Source organism: Barbus barbus (genome assembly GCF_936440315.1).
Source record: "Barbus barbus genome assembly, chromosome: 15".
Taxonomy (NCBI): domain Eukaryota; kingdom Metazoa; phylum Chordata; class Actinopteri; order Cypriniformes; family Cyprinidae; genus Barbus; species Barbus barbus.
Window position 1 is genome coordinate 17,250,963 of NC_136743.1, and position 24,038 is coordinate 17,275,000.

The window sequence follows — 24,038 nt, forward strand, 5'->3', positions numbered from 1 at the left end:
TTGGATCTACACTTCCTCTCAAGCCTCTCATTGCCCTGTGCTATAAAGATTATGTGTTGATTGCACTGGGTGCAATATTACTGAAAATGGCACAGCTGTTCATATGTAGCTACTGAGATTGGGGAAGAAAAAAATATATAATGGAGACTTTGATCAGAGGCCACTGAAACACCACACCTCAAAGTAACAACAGTAACACTGGTTTGAACCACATTTTAAAACACTAAGTTACACATTACATTCACAAATACACAGACTGTTTGCACACTGAATACCTTGGATCTTTCCTTAGAAATCAGAGAGGGCAATGCTGCTGAGTTACTCAGACACTATAAGAAGAAAATAAATAAATAAATAAATAAATAAATAAAGAAAGAAAGAAAGAAAGAAAGAAAGAAAGAAAGAAAGAAAGAAAGAAAAATAAATGACCTCTCTTTTATCCAGCCAATGGTTAAATGTGTTGCTGCAGCCTCCGGTTAGTTCTTCTACTACACACTGATGCTGGCTGGCACTTTACTGAAGGCTCAATATCAGTTCAGTGGCAGCTCAGTCCTTTCCAGTCATAAAACTGGTTAATGATCTCTGCCTTAATTCCCTTCCCCATAATATTCAGTAAACATCAAAATCTCATTTGCATGAGATGCATTTCTGCTTTGAATTTGTCAGTTTACATGTCTTCAGGAGGAAAAAAAGATTAAATATTTCAAAGATATGAAGTCATACAAATACATATAAAGATATTAAAGATATGAAGTCATACAAATACATATAAAGATATTAAAGATATGAAGTCATACATATCGTGTTCAAAATTAACAAAATACATGTATTTACAACAATTTTCTTTTAAAGTCGCTTCTTTTTTTATTAAATCTATAAAGGAGCTAAATAACATTAATTGGTTAGACGAAAACGTTAACTACCACAGGTGATAACTGTTTGAATAGAAAGATTGAAAAATATATATATAATTTATCACTAGTCTATATCGTTTAGGGCCCACACGCTACACAAACAATATTGCACCAATCGGCTGTGAGAAAAGTGACATACACCTCTTTCCCTCTCTCTCTCTCTCTCTCTCTCTCTCTCTCTCTCTCTCTCTCTCTCTCCAATTTAAAGCGCACGTCACAAATTTTATGAATCCACAAACCCCTATGAGAACCCCTTATTCATGAGATACTGACTTTGACTGATATTCGTGTCTTGGTCTGCCGTCTATTAGAACTGTTTTTGTTTGTAACTAGTTTCCGGCTGAATGTGTTGCACTGCATTCTATCCTAACACCCCACGATGGCAGTGTTCAACAAGTATCCATCATCCTCAATACATTCCCTACTTTTGTTATTTAAATAACGTGAATGTATACTTTCCAAGCTCTTACGAAACTCTCTACCCATATTCCGCATCCATTTACTCAATGGTGAATCAATGACATCATTAATGAAAGAGTCCCTCAGCATTGCGCATTACGCGCGTCTCTCATCCTCCGCGAGCTGATTTCATCTCTCCGACTCTCACCTTGTACACTTATCTTTCTTCCTAGTCCAAAGACGCCTTAAATAGCTTCAAGACTAACGATTTTCTGTCCAATGTGGACAGATAACTTGGTAGAAAAAGCTGGATTGCCATCCTTAAATCCTCAGTTGGAACCATTTTTAGATGCGGAACGGATGGTAGGATGTGTCATGAGGACATTTATTTGACAGCTACAAATCGAGTACACCAAGGTGCGAAATACTGAACGACCTTCAGAGTCGACCTTTTCTCTGTCAGGGCGCATTCTATTCTGTTCGAACGCAACTAAAATTGCGCCTCTGAAAGTTAGCCGTCAAGTATCATAAAGACTTTTAAAACAATAACATTTGTGAGAGTGTATTTAGTATGTAACCTTATATATTAATTCATGGCAGTTTTGTCGTTTTCACGCGCAATACTGAACGGAGAGAGCAGCGTACTGTTGCTATGGTTACTTTTTCAGGTAGGATGCCATTTCAGTTAGTGAACTTTTATTTCGCGCGCTAATGTGTGGTTTCAGAAACGTTGTTAGAAAACGTTTTTGAAACATAGTATATATGTAGAATAACGTACTTTGAAGATTTATTACACGGATTGTTTTGAAGACTTTTAGGGGACTTCAATCCGTAATTAGGAAGGTCAGACCCTCTAAAGCTATCATAATTCGCATCCTGCGGTACAGGTTGTGTAAGTTCAACTGTAAATTAAATGTTGGGCAGCCCTGAGCGCAGCACGATGGGGAGTCGGTGGAGAGTCTGTCCTCCCCGAGCTCTCTCTCACAGGAGAATCTAGACGCTCCATGATCTCTCAGCATGCCTACCTGGACGAACCGGTCCAACTGTTCCTTCAACTGCAGTTGGGATGAGAACGCGACATACTGGGGATTTGAGCACCCGGTCAACATTTTCCCCATTCCAGTGCTAACTGGGGTCACCGTCACCTGCGCGCTCTTCTTCTTTGTTGGTGTAACGGGGAATCTCATGACAATTTTGGTGGTGACCAAGTACAAGGACATGCGAACCACCACCAACTTGTACCTGTCCAGCATGGCCTTTTCGGATTTACTCATTTTTCTCTGCATGCCTCTGGACTTGTACAGAATCTGGAGGTACCGACCTTGGAATTTTGGCAACGTGCTTTGTAAACTTTTTCAGTTTGTGAGCGAGTGTTGCACGTACTCGACTATTCTGAACATCACTGCTCTCAGTGTGGAGAGATACTTTGCTATTTGTTTTCCTCTTAGGGCAAAGGTAGTCGTCACCAAGGGTCGCGTGCGCGGGGTCATTTTGGTCCTTTGGATAGTATCCTTCTTTAGTGCAGGACCTGTGTTTGTGCTCGTCGGGGTTGAGCACGAAAACGGGACAAACTCGTGGGATACAAACGAATGCAAAGCGACAGAATATGCCATTAGGTCTGGGCTCTTAACCATTATGGTTTGGGTCTCCAGCATCTTTTTCTTCTTGCCTGTGTTCTGTTTAACTGTATTGTATAGTCTCATCGGGCGAAAGCTCTGGAAGAGAAAGAGGGAGACGATTGGGGAAAACGCTTCGAGTCGTGATAAAAACAATAGACAGACCGTGAAAATGCTAGGTAAGTGCTCGGTTTCACCACAGTATCAGGTAACCGCGATTAAGTTGTTTATCATTTGCGCACTTTACGCACAAGCGCACCCATTACGCACAGGATGCGCTTGGCACAAAACAACAGCACAGTCCTGCATACACTAAAACTGTTTTGTTGGGGAGCTTAAAAATGTACTTTATGTGGCTACACCTTCATTAAATGATTTATTAAAGTAAAAAAAGGCTCATTATACACCTTTCCATGTCGAAAAGGTGATTTTTTTTTTATTTTAAATTGAAATGCGCTGTGGCAAATCAAGCTATATATAGCTTGATAAATAAAAGAGTTTATATTAGACAGAAAAGAAGGCTATTTCTGAAAAAAAACATGTATCCAGTTTTCATTAAGTAGTTATTTTATCGTACGAAATCAAGGTAACAGGGTTGAATAATTAAAATCGTCCTTTAAGAACAAACTAAGATAAAGGGGGAAAAACAGGAGACGCTTGTCCTTTTGTGTTCTGTATGGGTGATGTTATTTATTTATTTATGAAAACGTACATAATTTTAATTAGGGGGAGTTGTAACAGGGTTGACACAAAATATTTAATAAAATGTCACCTCTAGAATCTACACAAATATATATTTTATTATTTAGAAATTATTTAAAATAAAAAATAAATATAAACATTTTTGTATGTTAAGAAAAATGCTTATCATTTTGAGGTTTTAAGTCAATGTTCACACATATGTTCATGAGGCTCTTTTGATGTGTAAAATATTTGTGTGTGCATGACTAATGTTTTTCTTACTAATAATATTTGCTTTCTTCTACAAGGTGAGGGAACTGTTATTTCACCATTCAGTAACTTTCATTCCCTCTCTCTATACAGCTGTGGTGGTGTTTGCCTTCGTGCTCTGCTGGCTTCCCTTTCACGTTGGACGTTACCTGATCTCCAAATCCACAGAGATGGGCTCTCCTGTCATGTCCGTCATCAGCCATTACTGTAATCTCATCTCCTTTGTACTCTTTTACTTGAGTGCTGCAATCAACCCTATTCTGTACAACATCATGTCCAAGAAGTACAGGATGGCAGCTTGCAAACTTTTCGGACTGCATCATACCCCACAAAGAAGCACATCAGTGATCAAAGGAGAGAGTTCCCCTTGCTGGACGGAATCCACTGCCAGCCTGTGACTCCGACAGACTGACTTTACCATTAACAGCCATTTCAGACCTCATCTACTGCTGCCACCATTTTGTAAGATAATAGTTCCTCAAAAAGCCACATGGATATCTCATACATTTTCAGGGAGTAGTTTAGAAAGATTTGATTCATAAACAGCCATTCCAAGCTCAACATTTCATTAGATTCCTTGACGTTTTATAAAAATATGCTTGTAAATAGAGACACAAAAAGGGAGAGGAAAAAGATAACTTCAGTTGCCTTAAATCTAAATGAAATCTGGAAGACAATTAGCACTGTAGATACAGCAACCTTATGCACCCAACGAAAGGGACTGCAGAGTCGATGCCGTTCATTTGCATTGTGCCTGAATGCATGTCATGCTCCTTTAGCAAGTGTTGTCACATTCTTTATGTGTGTGTTCATAAGGCTTGGCTCCAGACCTGAAACAATACACAGAATTCAAAAGCTTCGGAGGAACGTTAATTAAAAACAAAGAAACAAAAGTCAGAATTGCATTGGTGCATTGAAATACTTAAACATCATAAAAGCTTGCTTTTTTGTTCTCAGTGTTTCATGTGATAAAATATATAAACTATTGGTACTGAATTACCCAGTTATACAGAAGAGTTTTATTTAAAACCACTGCAATAAATGTTGTGACAGTATCTTTGTATGTTACATCCAGTTGTATCTGTTGTGGAAACTGCATGTGTCTCGTGTTCTAAAAGATGTACAGTATAAAAACGTACATATTTGTATATTGTAAAATATGTAAATATACCCATGTTCCATTGGATATCTGTTGTGCTGGAGATTTTGTCTTGTAAAATGATGCTTTCTTGATAATACACTAAAAAATTGTGTATATCTTCCCTCAAATTTCACAATTAATTACAAAGAAACATCAAGTAACAGTGAATTAAAAATGAAATTTTATAGTAGAAAGACTAAAATAGTATTTTCTTGTAAAACACTTTAGTAATCTCTTATTTACAACTTTGAAAGTTTAAGAACAATGAAAGTTTAAGAACAATGACTGACAAGTTGATATATATATATATATATATATATATATATATATACACACACACACAAACTATTTATCTCATGTAAGACTGAAATCTGTCCTTACCATTTCCGTAGATACAGAGAAAGACAGATGGACAGACAGACAAGACACATAACAGCTGAAATAGCAATTAAATCTAGGACTATGTGGTCATTTACAGAAACTATAATGGGTTCTTGAATAATAAGGAAAAAGTGATGCAATGTTCATTTGAGATGCTCTTATTCTTCATCAGGATCAGCGGATTTTCGATTTCATGAAATCTTGTTACAAAACCTGCTTTCTTCTGTCCTGTGTCCATGTGCAAAGTCTGACTGTTGGTGTTTTATTGATGTCAAATGAAGGTCAGAGCCTCCAGACTGGAGAGAAAGAGAATTAAAGAGGAGAGCACTTTCATAAATCAGTCAGATCTCCTTATGAGGCAGAAGGTGATGCTGCAAAATGAGATTGTCCATTCACACATGCCACTCCTGCCTTCCCTCATCATAAAACATAAAAAAGAAAAATACCACAGGCCTGATGGAGAAGGGGAGTGCAAACACTCTTCAAAGTGTCAATTACAGGACAATTTCAAATAAATGAGCACCATACCTGGATTCTTTTAATAATCAACTTCAATTAAAAGACTCTTGCATTAAAAGTACAGGCTAATAAGTGTCAAATTTTAATAAGTGATAGCAGTCAATTTCTACAAACATATCACTAAATGTCTGCACTTGCAAGACAGTTGTATGCTGCAACTGCTTTGGCTGGTCACGCCAATAAAGAAAACCTGAAAAGCAAAAAGGAAAATGGAGACAGAGAAAGAAAATTGACATTTTGTGGCTTTGAAGTATCAGCTCTAACCAGCAACAAGTACTTACCACAAAAAATACACCAACATGATGTAACAAACACTGAGAAGGATTGAAGCATCTGTAATTAATGGAAATTGATAAAATAAATGCTCTGCTTTTCAGGCAATCTGATACTGTTCAAGTTGTTCAGGATTTAATATTTGTTAAAAAGCTATTAATCTTTATACTGGCTTGTTAGCCTTTCTGTATGAATAAGTATCTGCTTCAACAGGTTCATATGAAGCACTTTTGGTGGTGGATGAAATTGGACTAGCAGCTTCAATGAACAACATCCTTCTCCGTCAAACACCTCGGTACTATTGTTGAACAGCCTTTAAATATTTCCTACTTGGTGGGTTTTTGAGAATAAGAACATAATCTGAATTTTAGCAATGTCAAATATTGGGCTAACGATAAGTATTTGTTCTCATTGCAAGAAATGTAATATTCATGACATGCAACAGACAAGAACCAACGAGTGACTTCAATCATATGAAAGATTAACATCTCCAGTACAAAATACAATTTGTCAGAAAAAATTTAAACATTTATTGGGTATAAATATATTACATACAAGCTACAGATACAGTTAAGTCTTACATACATTGGCTAGTATTTGCAAAAATCTATACATTAACATTGATATGGCAGTTTCTTTTATATATATATATATAAGCATATGAAATTGTCTAACATTTACAATACGAGGAAAATGTATGACTTTAAAAATTGTAGATCATGACAAGCCTGGAATGTTTTGTATCTTTGCTTTTCTTATTTTTCTCTTTAAACTGAGGTAAAAATACATACTTTTTTTGGAAAATGAATACACTTATGGTTCTATACATTTCTCTGGGATGACTGAGAGCTGATCGATCTCCAAACATCATGTTCAAATTCATTTTCATATTTAAAACAGAGCACAAATAAAACAAAAATAATATGAAATAAAATACAATATAAAAATACAAAACTGTACTTGGGCCACAAAAAAAAAAAGTGTTCTTTTGAAATTTTACAAGGACCAATATGAAAAAAAACAAACAAAAAAGAATAAAAATGGAGATCACTGGTTAGGACCAAACACTACTTATATATAAATGGGCAAAAAAAAACAAAAAAAAAAACACTAACATTAAAAGGACGCCAATGGACTTTCACTAAATTTGTTAAAGCCTGTGTGGGCCAGTTTTACAGACATTTCTGACTGCATGATACTCTCGATTTAAAAGCAATAGCGACAATGACTAGGAAATACAGTTTTATCAAGATAAATCTAATAAAGATTAATGTTTCGCTTTAAAAAGTGCTTCATTTCTGTTAGTTGTCATACTATATATCTCTAAATATAATTCCTTAGCAAAATACTGGAATAAATTCACTATTGCGCTATGACATGTCTGGAAAACAAAAGAAAACTAGAAATATCACTTGCCTTAAAACAGTTTGATTGTTTTGCGTTCCTTTCAGTGTGAAACGGCATGTAAGATTTCACCTCAGAAGGATTATACAAATAGATGGCACAATTTTCACTACTAAAAAAAAAAAAAAAAAAAAAAAGTGTAGTCACAGATGAAGTTTAAGTTAAACGTATGTTTTTCCTTTTCAAGAAATTATGTTCTAGTCTCACTAAGGATTTCTAAAGTTACCCTTTAAATGACAATAAAAAGCAACATAAAAGTGGACAAGCCTCCGCTTTGGCAAACAGTAAGATAACATAAGCGTCATAACACTCTTTTTAGCAATGCCAAATGTAGCTACGTACTGTATGTCCCATTACACGCTCACAAAATAAAAAAAAAACTATTAAACATTTGCTACAGTTCTCTATGAAAAGACAACTAGCTGGAGTTCGGCACTTTCTGATAGGAGATGAACAGGCATTTGGTTATACATAAATGTTTCAGCATGGTACATGCTACATGTTCCCAATTAATGCAAAGACATAAACATAACCAGAATTATGAATGAAAGGAATGCTGGCCTTAATCGTTAATCTACAATACAATTAACTGAAAAAAAAAAAACAAAAAAAAACATGCTACGAGAGAGATAAAGAGAGTGAAAAAAAAAAAAATAGTACATAACTACATCTCTTAATTTCTTAAAAAATAAATAAATGAAGATTGCACTTTAATTGCCATTTAAAGTACTGTATGCAATAGATAGTATAAATAACCCTAAAGAATGATACCTTACTTTCCCATTAACTTTGGCAAAGGTATTCTGAGCTAGTAATCAATTTGCTTACGAACAACTGGAGCAAGGCACAGCTTAGGTGAGAAAAGAGATCAAATAAATGCATTTAAAACTGCAGAAGCAGATACAACGGAATGACGCTACAGATGACAGCAATATCAGAATCATTCGGCAACGTTTAGTGTTTTCGCAGCACCCTCTCAGAAACATAGTATTTACTCCTTCGTCTCTAAAAAGTCCATGTCCCTGAGGTACAAAACAGGCTGTCAGTTAAGGAGAAGCCGCCCTTGCTAACTGTTCTGCAAGTGTAACATGGGAGAAACTCTTTGGATCGACGGGAACTGCTGGTTTGTACCTTATACTTGGCTAAAGATGCACTGCAAGCACATCAGACTGTTTTGGCATGGCGCAGCGGGTGGAGGAACTCACTGCTGCTTTTGACAATAACCTTGATATGAAGCACCTTAGAAACGTCCAACTGGCTTTCACGAATTCAGAGGAGATGAAACATTCAACGACGGGAACACGACGGGCGAAGTCCCGAGGACCAATGCCATTCACAGAGCGACGAAACAGGCCATTGCAGTTTCACAGCTACGCACTGGCTATTGTGACTCCCTGGATCTACAGACAGTCAGTCTGAGAGGGCGACGTTAGCCTAGCCAAAGTCATCCGGGGGGCGGGAAGGCGAGGAAAGAGCCCTGTGTCACTGCACCTTAGGACTAGATGGCCAGAGAAAGAGGGTGTGTGGTGGCAAAGGGCGGCGTTTAACTTCCCTCACCCTCGTCCGCCATCACTACTGACCACAGATAAAGCACCATAGATTGTGAACAGAGACTTCAAACTCATTGTTACTTATATTACAATAGCTCTTATAGATTTATATTTATATCTCTATATATTAGATAACTGATTCCGTTCATAGGAAAAATAAACACAATAGCAGCATCACTTGAACCACACTTGGATTGCAACTTGCTTTGGCAGTTTAAATGAAGGGGGCTTTGCAACAGCCTTATTACGGTAACAGTATTTCGTGTTTCTGAGAAGGATCGTGGTGATGCGTGCTGTGACGTACAAACAAAATGTGAACGTCACGTGATTAAGTATCAAAAAACGGCACTGGGTGAACTGTGGGTGTTAATGTCATGATAAAGCTATGTAACTTGTATATATATGGCTGTGAAACAAATGCACACTCAGATAAAACAAAGTAAGGCCATGAATGCGGAGAAAATACCGATACATTTTCCTCCCAACATATACGTACACTTAAAGGGATACAAAAAACGAAGCATGCAAAAACAGGCTGTCGCGCAACTCTTCGTAAGGCTTGATAATGTGGTTTCGCTTGCCCGAAGAGGTCAGAGCGAAATCCACATGTTGTAAAAGAGTGAGTGACACAGCGATGCACAGGCAGGCTGGAAGGCATCAGAGAGAGAGAGAAAAGAGAATGAAAGACAAGAAGAGAGCCTGTATAACAATCAGCCTACAGTATGTTGCATCGAATGTATACTTTAAGTGTTCGTGTGTTTCTCAAAATGTTTTTTTTTTTCTTGGCTGGCTGCTGGTTCTACGTTCATTTCGGTAATTTCACTTCATGAAGAAGTATTCCACCACAAAAGCGATGAGGAAAGAAAGGGCCGCGAAAGCCCCAACCAAGACCGCCGCGAAGCGTTCGTCCGTTGCGAACATGCCGCTGGGCTTCAGGGTCTCGGGGGAGTTGAGCTCTCCGGGTAGGGTGAGCTCCGTACGCCGCAGGGTGAAGAGCGAGGATGGGCTGAGCGGGCCGCACAGCTCCTGTGTGCTGTCCTGGCACCGCCGACACACGTACACACGGAAGCGATAGTCTGTGCTGTTCTGCAGGCCAGATATCTGGAAGCTTGTGTCTTCTCCCTTATATAACTGAAAGAGAAAGAGAACGTTTGTGAAAAATATAGCTTCATATTCTCAGACTAAGTAAAACATGTCCAACTGGACACCATCAAGAACTGTTTATGTTCCAGGCTCAATACAAATTCAGCATTTATGGCAGTATTTTCAAGACAAAAGAAAATTATTTCAGTTATAATTTCAACATTTTCAAATGATGTAAAGTATAAAGGAGGCCACCGTTTCTGTGGTTTCAAATGAGAAGCTCGTTATCAGGGATATTATAATTAACTAAAATTAAAAACTAAAATTAAAACCATTGCAAAATTCCTAAAATTTTAACTGACATTAATTATATAAAATATATTTGTGTGTATATATATATATATATGCGCGTGTGTGTGGAAAAAATGCCAGTCCGATCCAACTAATATCAAGCTTGAATTACCCCCGTGGAATGATGACTTAGACAACATAATGACTGAGTCGCGCCGCCTACATCGGCGTTTACAATAGAACAGATTGAGAAAGTAATTGTAAATCTGTCCAATAACAAAGCCAGCGGCTCAGATGGTGTTGCTTACAAGAATCTGAAAGCCACTAGGCAAACATCCTGCTACATATTGAAAAGCATATTTAACACCTGTTTGATTAATGGTAAAGTCCCTAGTTCATGGAAGGGAGCACTCATTCATAGAATACCGAAGAAAGACAATGTACCAGAAGACCCCTCGACATGGAGGGACATCTCTCTATTGCCATCTGCATACAAAGTCTTTATGAAGTGCCTGCTTTCAAGAATACTAACTTGGCTGGTTGATGCTGGAATTTTGTCATTGTCATTGACGATTTTAAGCACGAATCTGCTAAGCTATACATTGTCTTCCTTGACTTCAGAGATGCCTTTGGCACATTACCTCATAGAGTCATGATTGATGCATTGGAAGAGATGTAGTTCCCTAAGATCTATGTGGACATAATAAAAGACGTATATTGTGATTCCTACCTACAAGTGATCTGTGGAAAAGACCTCACCAGACCGATACCACTTGAGGTAGGAAACAAAACTGGCTGTCCATGGAGTGCTGTAAGCTTTATCATTGCAATAAATCAATGGCTAAAATGGCTTTGCGCACATGCCCCGCCCCATGTCCTGTCACCGAACCCAGTCCAAGGCTATGCTGGTGATGTGGTCGTTGCATCCCGAGATGAAGGCGTGATTAAAAACATGTTGTCATGCACTGACAGATTCCTGACATGGTCTGGCCTACAAGTAAAGCACAGTAAATGTGCAGTTTTCTATGAGAGGAGGAGCGGTGGCAACCGTTGGTATAGATCAAGGGCCGACCATCCGCCCTCTTTTGCCATCTTAGACCAGCCACTCAGTGTTCACTAGACATGAGACCTACAACTACCTGGGTCACAAGTTTAACATTGCTGGAGAATGGAGTCTGCAAGTGACTGACATGGCACATCAGTTTATGACCAGACTGGATCTCATTGACGCATCACCTCTTCCTGTAACTCTAAAAGTGCAAGCAATAAGAGACATAGGTTTTTCTAAAATTCAACATCTTTTTGAAATGTCCATATTCCACAAAAATTATTGCGTGAAATGGACAACAAAACGTAAACGTGGTTAGGAAATGGCTTTGTCTCAACACATTCCACAAGATGTTTTATCTTCCAGAAAAGACCGGGCGGGGGGCTTGGGAGTTCCAAACTGCATGTGGGAGTATATAGCCACAAGACAGTCTCACCTTACCAACATGCTAAACTGTGATGTCAGCGTGAGGCAAATGGCCAGAGCATCCTTAATGCTGGATTTTAAAAGACGGAAGGTGCTACACGCATGTGGTGGGGAAGACAGCTTCCTGGGTTTTAAAAGAAAGACCAATGGAAAGCTGGATGCACGGGCACAGGGATTTGGTGTGTCATCAGACTGGCCAGACTTAAACGACCTATGCTGGAGGACAGGTACTGAACTGAAGTGGACCTCCCACTACCAACCTGTAGAGGTCTCTGATGCAGTCATAGAGGACCCATCTGTCATCGTGGAAGCCAGGCTGCTCCATAACAACATTGTTCACCTGCTCCAGCCTAGAACATCAAGGCAGACTCTCTTGTCTATTCAAAGAGCCCAAAATATGGAGTACTGGTCCAGTCTAAAACTCCAGGGAAAGTTGGCAAAACTGCCCTGTGCGGACCACTCTGTATCACACACCATATCTACAGCAATGCCACCATCAGTGAGGAGATTCTTACTTTGTGTAAAAGCACATCTGCAGGTTCTTCCTACAAAATACAACTTATCACTGTGGTTTCCCTCCCCCCATTCCCCCCTCTGCCTGCTACATGACCCCCCATCAACACCTGGAGTCAGTAGCCCACATCATGAACAGTTGTTCATCATTTAAAGGATTATATACTGCTAGACATGACAGACTTGTGGACCTCATTGCTGCTCAGATTCCCTGCGTGGCTGATGAGCAGATCTTTAAACATACTACTGTACAGTCTGAATGGTTTAACTCACCTGCAAACACTTTTATAGGAATTGCTAATGCACCAGATATCGTCAACATCTCTCAGAATGGCAAAACAGTTACACTATTTGAGGTGAAGGACTCTTATTGCTCTAAGATTTTAAAATACCAGTCATTGATATCTACCATCGAGAACCTTGGATACAAATGTCAGCTTATTGTGCTGGTGTTTGGTAGTCTGGGTCATGTATACAGGCTGGCGATCCGTGGACTTTGCATTGGGGGGCTATCTAAAAACAAGGGCCAAACAGCTGCCAAAGTACTGTTCAATCTCAGCAATTATAGGAAGCATGTTTATTTGGAAAAGGCGATGTTTCCTGTACCCTTAGAACTGTATAATTCATAACAATGTGCTGATCTGTTTTAATCTGTTGGATCATTCAAAAAATTTGATTCCTAATGAAATTTGACTTGTAATGTGGAATCAAATAAAGTATATATATAAATGTGTGTGTGTGTGAGAGAGAGATGTGCGTGTGTGTGTATACACACACACAGTATAATAACATTAATATGTTATGACATTATTAATATTATTAACACTATTAATAACAAAAACAAATGCAACTGTAAAAACTTTTAAATATTAAAATAAATGAATTAAATGTGAAGCTTGTATTTTTGTTAAAGCATTTGCATTCGATAATAATAAATAATAGTATGATTACTAATATTATTTATACTATTAGGATTCAATACAAATAAATGTAATTGCTTTTAAATAAATAAATAAATAAATAAATTAGAAAGATTGGCTATAACAAGTGATTCAATCTATCAGGATAATGTATAGTTACAGAAAAGTATATTGGAGAGATCTCGACATTTATTAAAGAAGGGCATGGGAAGGCTTTGGATGGATTATTTACGGTCTTGCTATGCCAATATCACAGACAGTGTTTAGTACGGTGCATTCCTAATATAAGTCAGAGCTCTCATATCCTGTAGTGTTGACAAATGCCACAAACCTCTAAAGGTATGAAAAAGTCTGAACAGAAAAGATGCTTTTCACAAGGAAATCAAACCTTCTAATTACATGACATGCATGAAACGTTGTTACTAACAAGAAACATTTAACAAACATCATGGAAGTTTCATTAAAATGCAAAATAGATCATGTGTGGGAAGAAAGGTCCCTATAACACAGAGCACTTCCTATGGATGAGGCTTTTCACATGTGGCTGCTTTCGGCTGCCAAACAACAGCTGTTCAATTTCAATAAAAAGCCACCCACAATTTGTAACCTTCCTTATTCACAGCTAAGATAATGGACACGTTTTCTTTTGTTGACACAAATTAAACAAGAATCACTCTAATCCAAAACATGCCTGAGCTTCATATCACCATGCAGCTCTAACAGCACAGCCAAGCCAGGAGTTAAACATTAAGTCCTTCATTGTTTGTTCCAGATGCATGGATAAAGTGCCACGGCACAATCGGTTTAGAAAAGTTGCACTGAAAATTTGAGTCTTTTTTCCCCTTCCAAATACCTATTGCCTGTACAAAAGGTACAGAGAGGACTAAATGATTTCAATAAGGAAAACTTCAGCTTCCAGTGCACACCAGACTCAGGCTACTTTTGATTTGACTGAAGAAAAAACACTAATGTATCAAAGAAATACATATGCTAAGCAAATACATTTGGAAACTGTCCCTCTCAGCAGTATAATGCATTAAAAAACAAACTTAATATAAGTTGTTTCTAGCAACCCCTTTTGACAGCTACTATTTCATTTTTCCATTTCCATTTGCAGAGAGGAATGAAACAGATGCCATTTGAGTTCAAAAGAGCATGTAAAACCGAGATGGCAATGGTCTCCGTTAATGAAAGTTGCCAAAAACAAGCCAATTACTTATGAGCAGACAAAATAAAACTGAATCCAATATAGAACAAAAAATACAAATAAAATACAACAAAACAACAGTTTATTCAGGTCCATGAGTGATGATATTATATATAACAGCATAAAAAGGCTTCACTATTTGTATCACTTAGCTTCTGTTTTCAATACTTTATATGCATCATGCTTAATTATTCATGCTCATTTCTTTTATTTGTACATTTATTTTACTATTGTCGTTTTTAGTTGTTAATATAAAATGAATTTAACTTAAAGCGTTTAATCTAATATCTCAAACTGAATATCCATTTCTTATTCTGTACATTATAATGCATTGATGCCTAATTTCACTTGTAGCATTTAAAACAGTTGATTTAAGTGTTGTGTGTTTTATTTTTTTATTTATATAGAGGAAAAAATGTATTTGAATTTAGAAAAAAAAAAAAGGTATTGGTTAATGCATTATCTGGGTGAAAATGATATGAGATGCACACAGGATTTGTACTGGGTCTCTGCTTGTTCTGTAACTTTTATATGTTTTATAAATAAGATGGCGAAATTGAGATGTACACTAGTTACGAGTTCACACAGACACCCTAGAACCAAAGCAAACAGAAGATGGCATCTGCTGCCCTTGCTTCTCTTTACATGCAAACAACTCAGTCCTCACTTCTCATCCATTTTAACAGCTCACAGGACAAGGAGCACATTAACACAGTAATAGGAACCATGCCAGCTACATTAAGACATTAGAACAGCAACGTTTGTGCCCCTAACAGAAAAATATCCCAGTGAAGTAAGGGATCTGATTGGCTTGCTCTGGCCAACTCCCTAGAGGGACCTTGTGGCCTTCACAACCAGTCAGTGGATTTATGATTCACAGGCTGATCTATATATGTGGCCATTAAATGCAAAATGACGGCACATTTGTAAGTGAACTGTCAAAAATGTATGCAATAATGTCACTTGTTCAGTGAATGATGATAATTCTCTCTACGAGACAAACCAGGGACTCTCACTCAACTGTCACAAAAGTCACTGATTCTTAAAAAACCAAGTTCAATAGTTTCATCAGGCTAAACTTGTATCCTGTTTTCCTGTATTACTAGAATTTCTACAAATCACAACAACCAGGAATGAAAAATAACATGAAATAGATTAAAAGACTCATTTTAAATGCATGCTGTTGTTTCCTTCAATTGTATGAAGTATGATAGATGAGCTGGGTGTTGGTCTCTATCAAGCCATCAGCAGTGGCATCAACATCAGTTGCAGAATACTAAGACTCTCAGGCAGAGGACGCAAACCTATCATCCTGCTTCTATCTCAGACTTAGTCTGTGGGGATGACATCTTGATCTTTTTCCCTTTCCTTGAATAACAATGCACTGCAAAGACTAGCAAGAAACTTCATGCATTTCCTGTTTTGCCTATAGGTGTGGATATATTAATAAAGATTAAAGTTAAATTAAAAATAATCACATGTGATTGTTGAAGGCATAGTTCACCCAGAATTTGCTAAACATTTACCCTCAGACCATCCAAAATATACTGTAGATGAGTTTATTTCTTCATCTGAACAGATTTGGAGAAATTTAGCATCATGCTCTATTGGTGAGCATGAATCCTTCAGTGAACAAGTCCACCATTGTTTTGATTTGAAGGGAAATTATTTGATGGGAAAATGTCTTAATGATGGATTTATTTCTTACAAACACACAGCTTTTCATTTTACAAGACATTAACTGATGGACTGTCATGTGGATTACTTTTGAATTATTGTGATGTTTTTAACAGCTCTTATTCGGATGGCACCCATTCACTGCAGAGGATCCATTGGTGAGCAAGTCATGCTAAATTTCTCCAAATCTGTTCTGAAGAAAAAAACATCTTGTACATCCTCACCTACATCTTGTATAGCCTGAGGGTGAGTATATGTTCAGCAAATGTTCTCAAAATAAATGCGAATCAAATTACATGTAACAGAATTCTAATTTCATTAAAATATAGAATGTATATTTTTTATGCAAATGAGATCACTAAAGAGCACCGTTGCATATGATATCTCTGTCCTGCTTCATAATATATACATTTTACTATGACTGCAATGCAGTGTTTAGTGTTTAGATAAACTATAAAAGTTATTAGATTAATCACTAGCTAACAGACAACTGACAATTCGGGTATGAAAAATGGAATCTCACCTGTTTGTAATCAGACTCCCGGCCCACCAGCACCTGTAGGATGTAGATGATGGGGTCTCCTCTCATTGGTGGAATGCTTTCCCAACTCACCTCACACACATTCCCTTCCATTTGTACCACTTTGGGAGCTAAACGATAATACACAAGTTAAGCTATATAAGCATCAAATAAGTGCCCATCCAGTACATGAACACATGTGGCATAAAACAATGTGCAAATATTCTTGTATAAATATACTTTACCCTTGAGAGCTGGAGGAACAGACTTGGTTGTATGGAAGGTGTGTACTTCAGAGAAAAGGCCCTCTCCTGCCTCGCTCACAGCTTGAATCCTGAGACAGTAGCTGCTCGACTCATTTAGTCTCTGTACCTTATATGTGTGGCTTGGGCCTCTGTAGATTGTGACAAACCTAAAACATAAACATTTCATTTACATCCTTGCTGAAAAATTATTAATTTCTGAAAAAAAAAAAAAAAAAAACTACTTTCAAGTTTTGAATGGTAGTGTATATACATTTTTAACATCCAAACTATTTATTTTATTAACTGTTATTAACAATTGTTAACAGTTTTAATGATGAGCTATATTTGTCCAAATACCAAAAGTCAAAACAACCACAAAATGTTAAAGAATACTCTTTTATGCCCCCATTTGTGTGTTTCTAAGACAAACAAAGGACATAATGACATTGTAGACCAGCCCCAGATTTTCAAAATTTAATTTAACCCTTTTTTGGTCTTAATTTCAATAAATTAGGAAGAAATTTCAGGTATAGGCAGTGAGCTCTGGGTATCCTCATGTCATGTCCTGTCCTAGTCTTTACACAAACAACTTAGGTCAAAACAGAGAACAAAGCAGCAGCTGCTATTTAATGACTGCTTCCAGAGATATTTTGCCAATCTCAAGAAATTCCTGCCAGCTCGATGTCTGACTAATGAGATGAAAGTAACAGACCATTGACCAGCAGTTCGTACTTAATATTCTCACTTTAGCCCGTCAAACTCTCTTCAAGTTCTTTTCATCCAAGTCTGTGTTGGAATGCTGGCTTGGACTGATAGATTTTTATGTGCATATAAAGAAATAGTACGAAGCACAGTCTTTTGTGCAAGTCCAGCTCCAACACGCAGTAACGGATCACCTACTGAATTATAAAATAAACTCCAGAACAAAGGGTTTTTAAAAGAGTAAGAAAACAAGAACAAGAGGAGAGTCTACAGAGAAGTGCTCTGATACAATAGCTGCTATTTTTGGTTTGATGGATAGTACATCTATGGTTACTATGGCAATCTGATCAGAAATAAAATGTGTAATAGCAGAACGATTACGAATCCATTTCAGAGCCATGCTGGATCTAGTCTGTCTCGACTGTGCAGTTGGCATCTCATTTTAATTAAGCAGCCGAATCAATCATTGTTAACATAGCAAAAAAAAAAAAAAAGAACACTCTAATGCACACTGATGATGGCAATTGGATCTTAGGCCTTTATTGCTATAATTTGATCAGGACCAACACACAAAGTCAAGGGGACATTATACTACCAATTGTTAGCCCTCTTTTTAGGACTATAACATTTAATTTTGTAACTTTCAGTCTTTACACATGAATAAGATGCAATAAACAAATGAATCCCAGAAGTTTAAGTATTACTTTCATTCAGAAAGGATGCATTAAACTGGTTAAGAACAATTTAAAAGTGTAAAAACATTAAGAAATGTTTCTCGAGCAGCAAATCAGCACATTAGAATGATTTCTGAAGGATCTGGTGACACTGAAGTGACACTGAAGACTGGAGTAAATTCCAACACAAGAATATATAACATTTTAAAATATACTAAACTAGTTATTTTTAATTGTAATAATATTTCACAATATGACTTTGTTTCTGTATTTTTCATCGAATAAATACAGCCTTGGTGAGCATCACGAGACTTCCTATGTTCATTATATATATATATATATATATATATATATATATATATATATATATATATATATATATATATATATATATATATATATATATATATATATAAAAACACTGACTATAAACTTTTGAAAGTTAAGATCATATGTAAACACTAAGTTGGAGTTAGAGTGGTTATAAATTATATACACCTTTGGTGCATTTGTTAAAAATGAATGCTTTATTCACCTCTCCCCTTGTAGAAAAACTGTTACTGGCTAAAGAGAATCATTAGAATAATTAGAAAATTAAGCAGTCTAACACGAAAAGGATTTCCGACAGTGTTGGTTGGGGAATTTCATTATATTTTCTATTAAATGCCCATCTGTCAGGCCTGTTGCCCGCTCACAAATACTGCCAAACGCTACTTTGCCAAAGAAAACAACCAACAGTTACAATTAAATTAGGATGTGAGCCAAACTGAAACTCGGGGAGTTTAAAAATGCAGTGGCCTTGCCAATCTGCAGGTATGTCTATAATAGTAAGGTCTAAAGATCAATAACATTAATTCCACTAATTTCTATAGGATGACACCTTTCGGTTGTTGAGCTATAAACAACTAAAAACAAACTATAAAAGCTAAAAAGTTTAAAAATAAAATTATGTACCTGTAATGCCAAAATACGGCTGCCATCTAATGACAGTTCACCTTGACTAAATTACATTATTGCTCACAGTGCGCTTTCAAAATGAATTCAATTTCCCTCTTAGCAGTGCATCTATTGTCATTTATGAGGTGTAATCGAGATGAACTGACCTTCTGTTCTTGTCCTCCATCTGCAAGTTGTAGACCATCTCTTCTCCAAGCAAGCTCTTGGCATTGCTACTGTCTCCCCACTTGAGTTTGAGGCTCTGGGGTCCAGCGGCAGTGCACTCCAGTCGGGGCGGGACAGGGGGCAGCGGCCTGGTGCAGGCCAGCAGGGGAGGGCAGAAGGGACTGGCACCAATCTCATTCACTGCCTGAATCTGCAAACTGACACAGCACAGAGAGTCTCATTTAAAACGTGCACATCAGGTGCTCTTCAGGGCTGGGCGATTTGACCTGTATATGGTGCAGAGCTAGAAATGTGTAAACTGCTACAGATATAGCGTTTCTATTTGTGCTGCTATCGATGAGCAGGACTGCCTTATGTTATGTAAAAGTATTTTATCTACTGGATTATAAAAACAAGCATTATCACTTGTTTATTTCTGCTGAATTTCTTCCAAAACTACCATGATATAATCACAATTACGGTCTATAGTCATTTTATACCACATTAAGGGTAAATAAGACTTTGGTCACTCCTACTAATCCTACATGATGTATAGAAAGACAAAGCCTGAGACTGAAAACCTCTAACTACCATCAGATAGAGAGTAATAACACAGAGCAGTGTGATGGATGGGCTTAGTAGGAAATTCTTCCTTACTCCTCGAAAGTAATTTCAGTTTGGTTACTATGAAATTACATTTTCGTGCATGCGTCTAAAAAAAAACATAACAGTTATGGCACTACAAGAGCCAGCAGTAAGGTGATGTTAAGCTTCCAGGATCAGCATGATGGACTTTACCTGACCTTTACCACAAGACCTCCTGATTGAGACAAAGCAGCTTTGAGGTGTAAATCAATAACTCATTAAGAATGTAAACCTGCTCTTTCATCAAAACCTTTCAACAACATGGTGTATGTCACGCATTGTACAGCAAGCTTTGAGTGAGCAGAGACAATAATTACACACATTTCCCTAGAAGTCCTCACTCAGTAGCATTTGGGAAGACGGACTCATTTCAGAGATTCAACAAAACAAAACAACAAAACAAATAAAACAAACAAAACAAAATCACAACAAAACGAAACACAGCAAAACACAAAACAACTCAATGTTCCAAGAAGTCTTTTTTTTGTAGAACAAGCAAATATTATGTTTAATCAAATCTTTTTATTAATGTTTTTAGACTTAGTTTTAATGTATTAGTGTGCTTTAAAATATATTTTTCACTAAATACAACTGAAAGTATTCAGTGTTCAGAAAAGTGTCTAATTGACATCATGATTGTTTGAATAGAATCTCTTTTTTGTGGGACAAACTAAAATTTCGTTTAATGTTTATCACTTTTTGATTTAGTTAAGTGTATTAGTGTGCATGTTTAGTTATAATTTTCACTAAAGTGTTCAGAGTTAATGCTGTCATCCTAATTGAAATCCTCATTTTAGTACCCCATAAAACGCGATCATTATATAATCAGTTTTAATGATATAATTAAAAAAAGATACTGCTCTATTTAGCATCTTCAATGCAGTTAACTTGTAGTGCAGCTAACTATGAAAAGTGTAGCTTTACTACACATTTAATGCCATTGAGTCTTTAAAGACATGATGGCTACGAAATCGGCCAGGGCAGTTCAGAACAGCTAAACAATCAGGTACTTCTGTTGTTTCCAAAAGCAAGAAAGCCAAGCAACTTGTTTACTTCATGTCACCACTGAACGCTGAATATTGTAAAGCAACTGCACTGCAACATTGCAGCCTGTGGATTTGCATGTGTTTTCAAAGCACAACAAATGTCAACAAAGACACATGGTATCATCAATAACAGAGCTAATGTGACTCACTATACTAGACTCATTTATGTTCATGTGTTAAAAACACAACATTCGCCTTCGCTTACAGCTGCCGTTCATGCAGGAGGTGAGCAGATGACACTCATATGAGCAACTTCATCTGAATATGAATGTATCAATGGCCTGCAAGGGGTTTCACGTTTATCAACAGGCCAACAGATGTGCCCTTGCTTTGTTGTTAACCATGTGAAACACTTCATGGCATTTCCATGGCACAACACAAATATATTTACACACACATATGTACATAAATACAATTTTAAATATATGATATTACTTGCATTTCTTACAACAATAAAAACAATGACAAAATCCAGCTAAAATGTGCTTTTCTCTTTGAAAATACAGCTCGATTTACCCAGCTTCACCTGACTCAGCCTTGATGTGAAATGAGATGTGGTCGATCTCTTCACTCACTGCCACTATAAGAAGTAATAAGCCACGTCATGCTGAGTTTCGCTCACTTGGGGATGCAAATAACTTCCTTAACTTTCACCTTGCTAAGCTCAATCAAATTTATATTTGTCGACTGAAAGTGCTTTGTGTAGAAGCCCATCATTCAAGGATAATGCCTTGTCATATTATTAAATCAAATAGAACCAAAATCAATTTCTAGGTTTAAAAAAAAAAATGGAGTTGGGTAGTCTGGACTGGAATTAACAGCAGCTCTTCCACAACACCAGACTGTTTGGCTGGCATTTAACTGAAAACAAAACATACTTTAACCTTTCAAGAGATTTAATTTGTCTGTACGTCCCTAATAACAAAAGACATAATAAATCTATGAGAGATCAAATGACCATACAGTCTGCTTCACACTGGGCCCGGCTCTAAAAAAACAGATCTGGTCCTGATTCATATACAGTCGGGTTCGAAAGTCTTAGGCCCCGTTTACACTAGTGCGTTTTCGTTTTAAAACGCATAACTTTTGGTATCGTTTACACTACTCCGACGCTGCAGACTCCGTTTTAGTTTGAAAACTCTGTGTAAACGAACCAAAATTTCAGTGTAAACGAACCAAAACAGAGACTTTTGAAAGCGATGGCATGGCTGCCCACATTCGGTCTGAGTATCCTTGTCGACCGTGTAAACAATAACATCATGCTTGTAATTGTACCCATAGATATGTATGGATAGATTCCCCATTCGACTGCTCCAAGCAGGCAGACGCGTCTGCCATCTAAATAATAGGGAATCTACCTATACATTTCATGATTGTACCTGCATGGATGGTCACGTCACATGCGTTTTCGGTTGTGTAGTGTAAACGGAGATCGTTTCTGAAAAGCAGCGGAAACACCAGTGTAAACGTTGATCGTTTTCATTCTAAAACACCGTTTTAAAACTAAATGCACTAGCGTAAATGAGGCCTTAGGCCACATCAAAAATCTTAGATTCAAAATCTTATTTTCACTTCAACCTGGAACCATTTTTAAGATTCTCATTATTTAAAGTCACTGATCACAAAGCAAGTTGTGACATTACTACCCTAACCCATTTGTTTGAATAAGATCTATTAAATATACTGAGCATAAAGAAACTCAGATTCTTTGTATGAGCAGGGTAAATAAAAGAGGTTACACTGCTATTAGACCAGTCAGAACACTGGCAGGAGATTACTGAGATGGTCTGCTATCAGATAATGAAATCTGCAGAGTGGACTTCTGCCTTTGGTTTTGCTTCTAAAATCCAAAAGCAATCAATGAATAAAAATGAATAAAAAAGAAATTCAAAAAATCTAAATAAAATAAATAAATAATCTAAAACATATATACATACATACATACACACACACACACACACACACACACACATACATATATACACAGTGGATATAAAAAAAAGTCTACACACCCCTGTTAAAATGCCAGGCTTCTGTGATGTAAAAAAATTAGACAAAGATAAATAATTTCAGAACTTTTTCCACCTTTAAATGTAAACTATACCTGTACAACTAAATTAAAAAACAAACTGAAATATTTTAGGAAAGGTGGAGTAAAAATAAAAAAATAAAATGTGGTTGCATAAGTGTGCACACCCTCAAAACTAAGGATGTGGCTGTGTTCAGAATTAAGCAATCACATTCAAACTCATGTTAAATAGGAGTCAGTACACACCTGCCATCATTTAAAGTGCTTCTGATTAAACCCAAATAAAGTTTAGCTGTTCTAGAAGGCTTTTCCTGACATTTTCTTAGTTGCATCTTACAGCAAAATCCATGGTCCGCAGAGAGTTTTCAAAGCATCAAAGGAATCTCATTGTTGAAAGGTATCAGTCAGGAGAAGGGTACAAAAGAATTTCCAAGGCATTAGATAAACCATGGAACACAGCGAAGACAGTCATCATCAAGTGGAGAAAATATGGCGCAACAGTGATATTACCAAGCACTAGATGTCCCTCCAAAATTGATGAGAAGAAAACTGGTCAGGGAGGCTGCCAAGAGGTCTACAGCAACATTAAAGGAGCTGCAGGAATTTCTGGCAAGTACTGGCTGTGTAGTACATATGACAACAATCTCCCGTATTCTTCATATGTCTGGGCTATGGGGTAGGGTGGCAAGAAAAACATCCAAGCCTGGCTAGATTTGGCAAAAACACATTATAAGTCTCCCAAACGCATGTGGGAAAATGTTAT

The 24,038-nt window shown here is 37.0% G+C and overlaps 2 protein-coding genes across 2 annotated transcripts in view; one reads left to right on the forward strand and one right to left on the reverse strand.

The window, feature by feature from the left end:
- Window positions 1-2,330: 2,330 nt before the first annotated feature.
- LOC306880799 (growth hormone secretagogue receptor type 1-like) lies at window positions 2,331-4,278 on the forward strand (the record flags this gene model as incomplete). Its single annotated transcript, XM_079434567.1, has 2 exons — window positions 2,331-3,108; window positions 3,974-4,278. The coding sequence occupies 2 exons, from the start codon at window positions 2,331-2,333 to the stop codon at window positions 4,276-4,278; spliced, it is 1,083 nt and encodes a 360-aa protein (XP_079290693.1).
- A 2,425-nt stretch (window positions 4,279-6,703) lies between these two features.
- The window catches only part of LOC306881302 (fibronectin type III domain-containing protein 3B-like), a 156,676-nt gene continuing 139,341 nt past the window's right edge, over window positions 6,704-24,038 (reverse strand). The window contains 4 exon segments of the mRNA XM_079435320.1: window positions 6,704-10,279; window positions 16,837-16,964; window positions 17,079-17,245; window positions 19,558-19,773. Of these exon segments, the coding sequence (XP_079291446.1) occupies window positions 9,968-10,279; window positions 16,837-16,964; window positions 17,079-17,245; window positions 19,558-19,773 (823 nt within the window). The 3' untranslated portion in view covers window positions 6,704-9,967.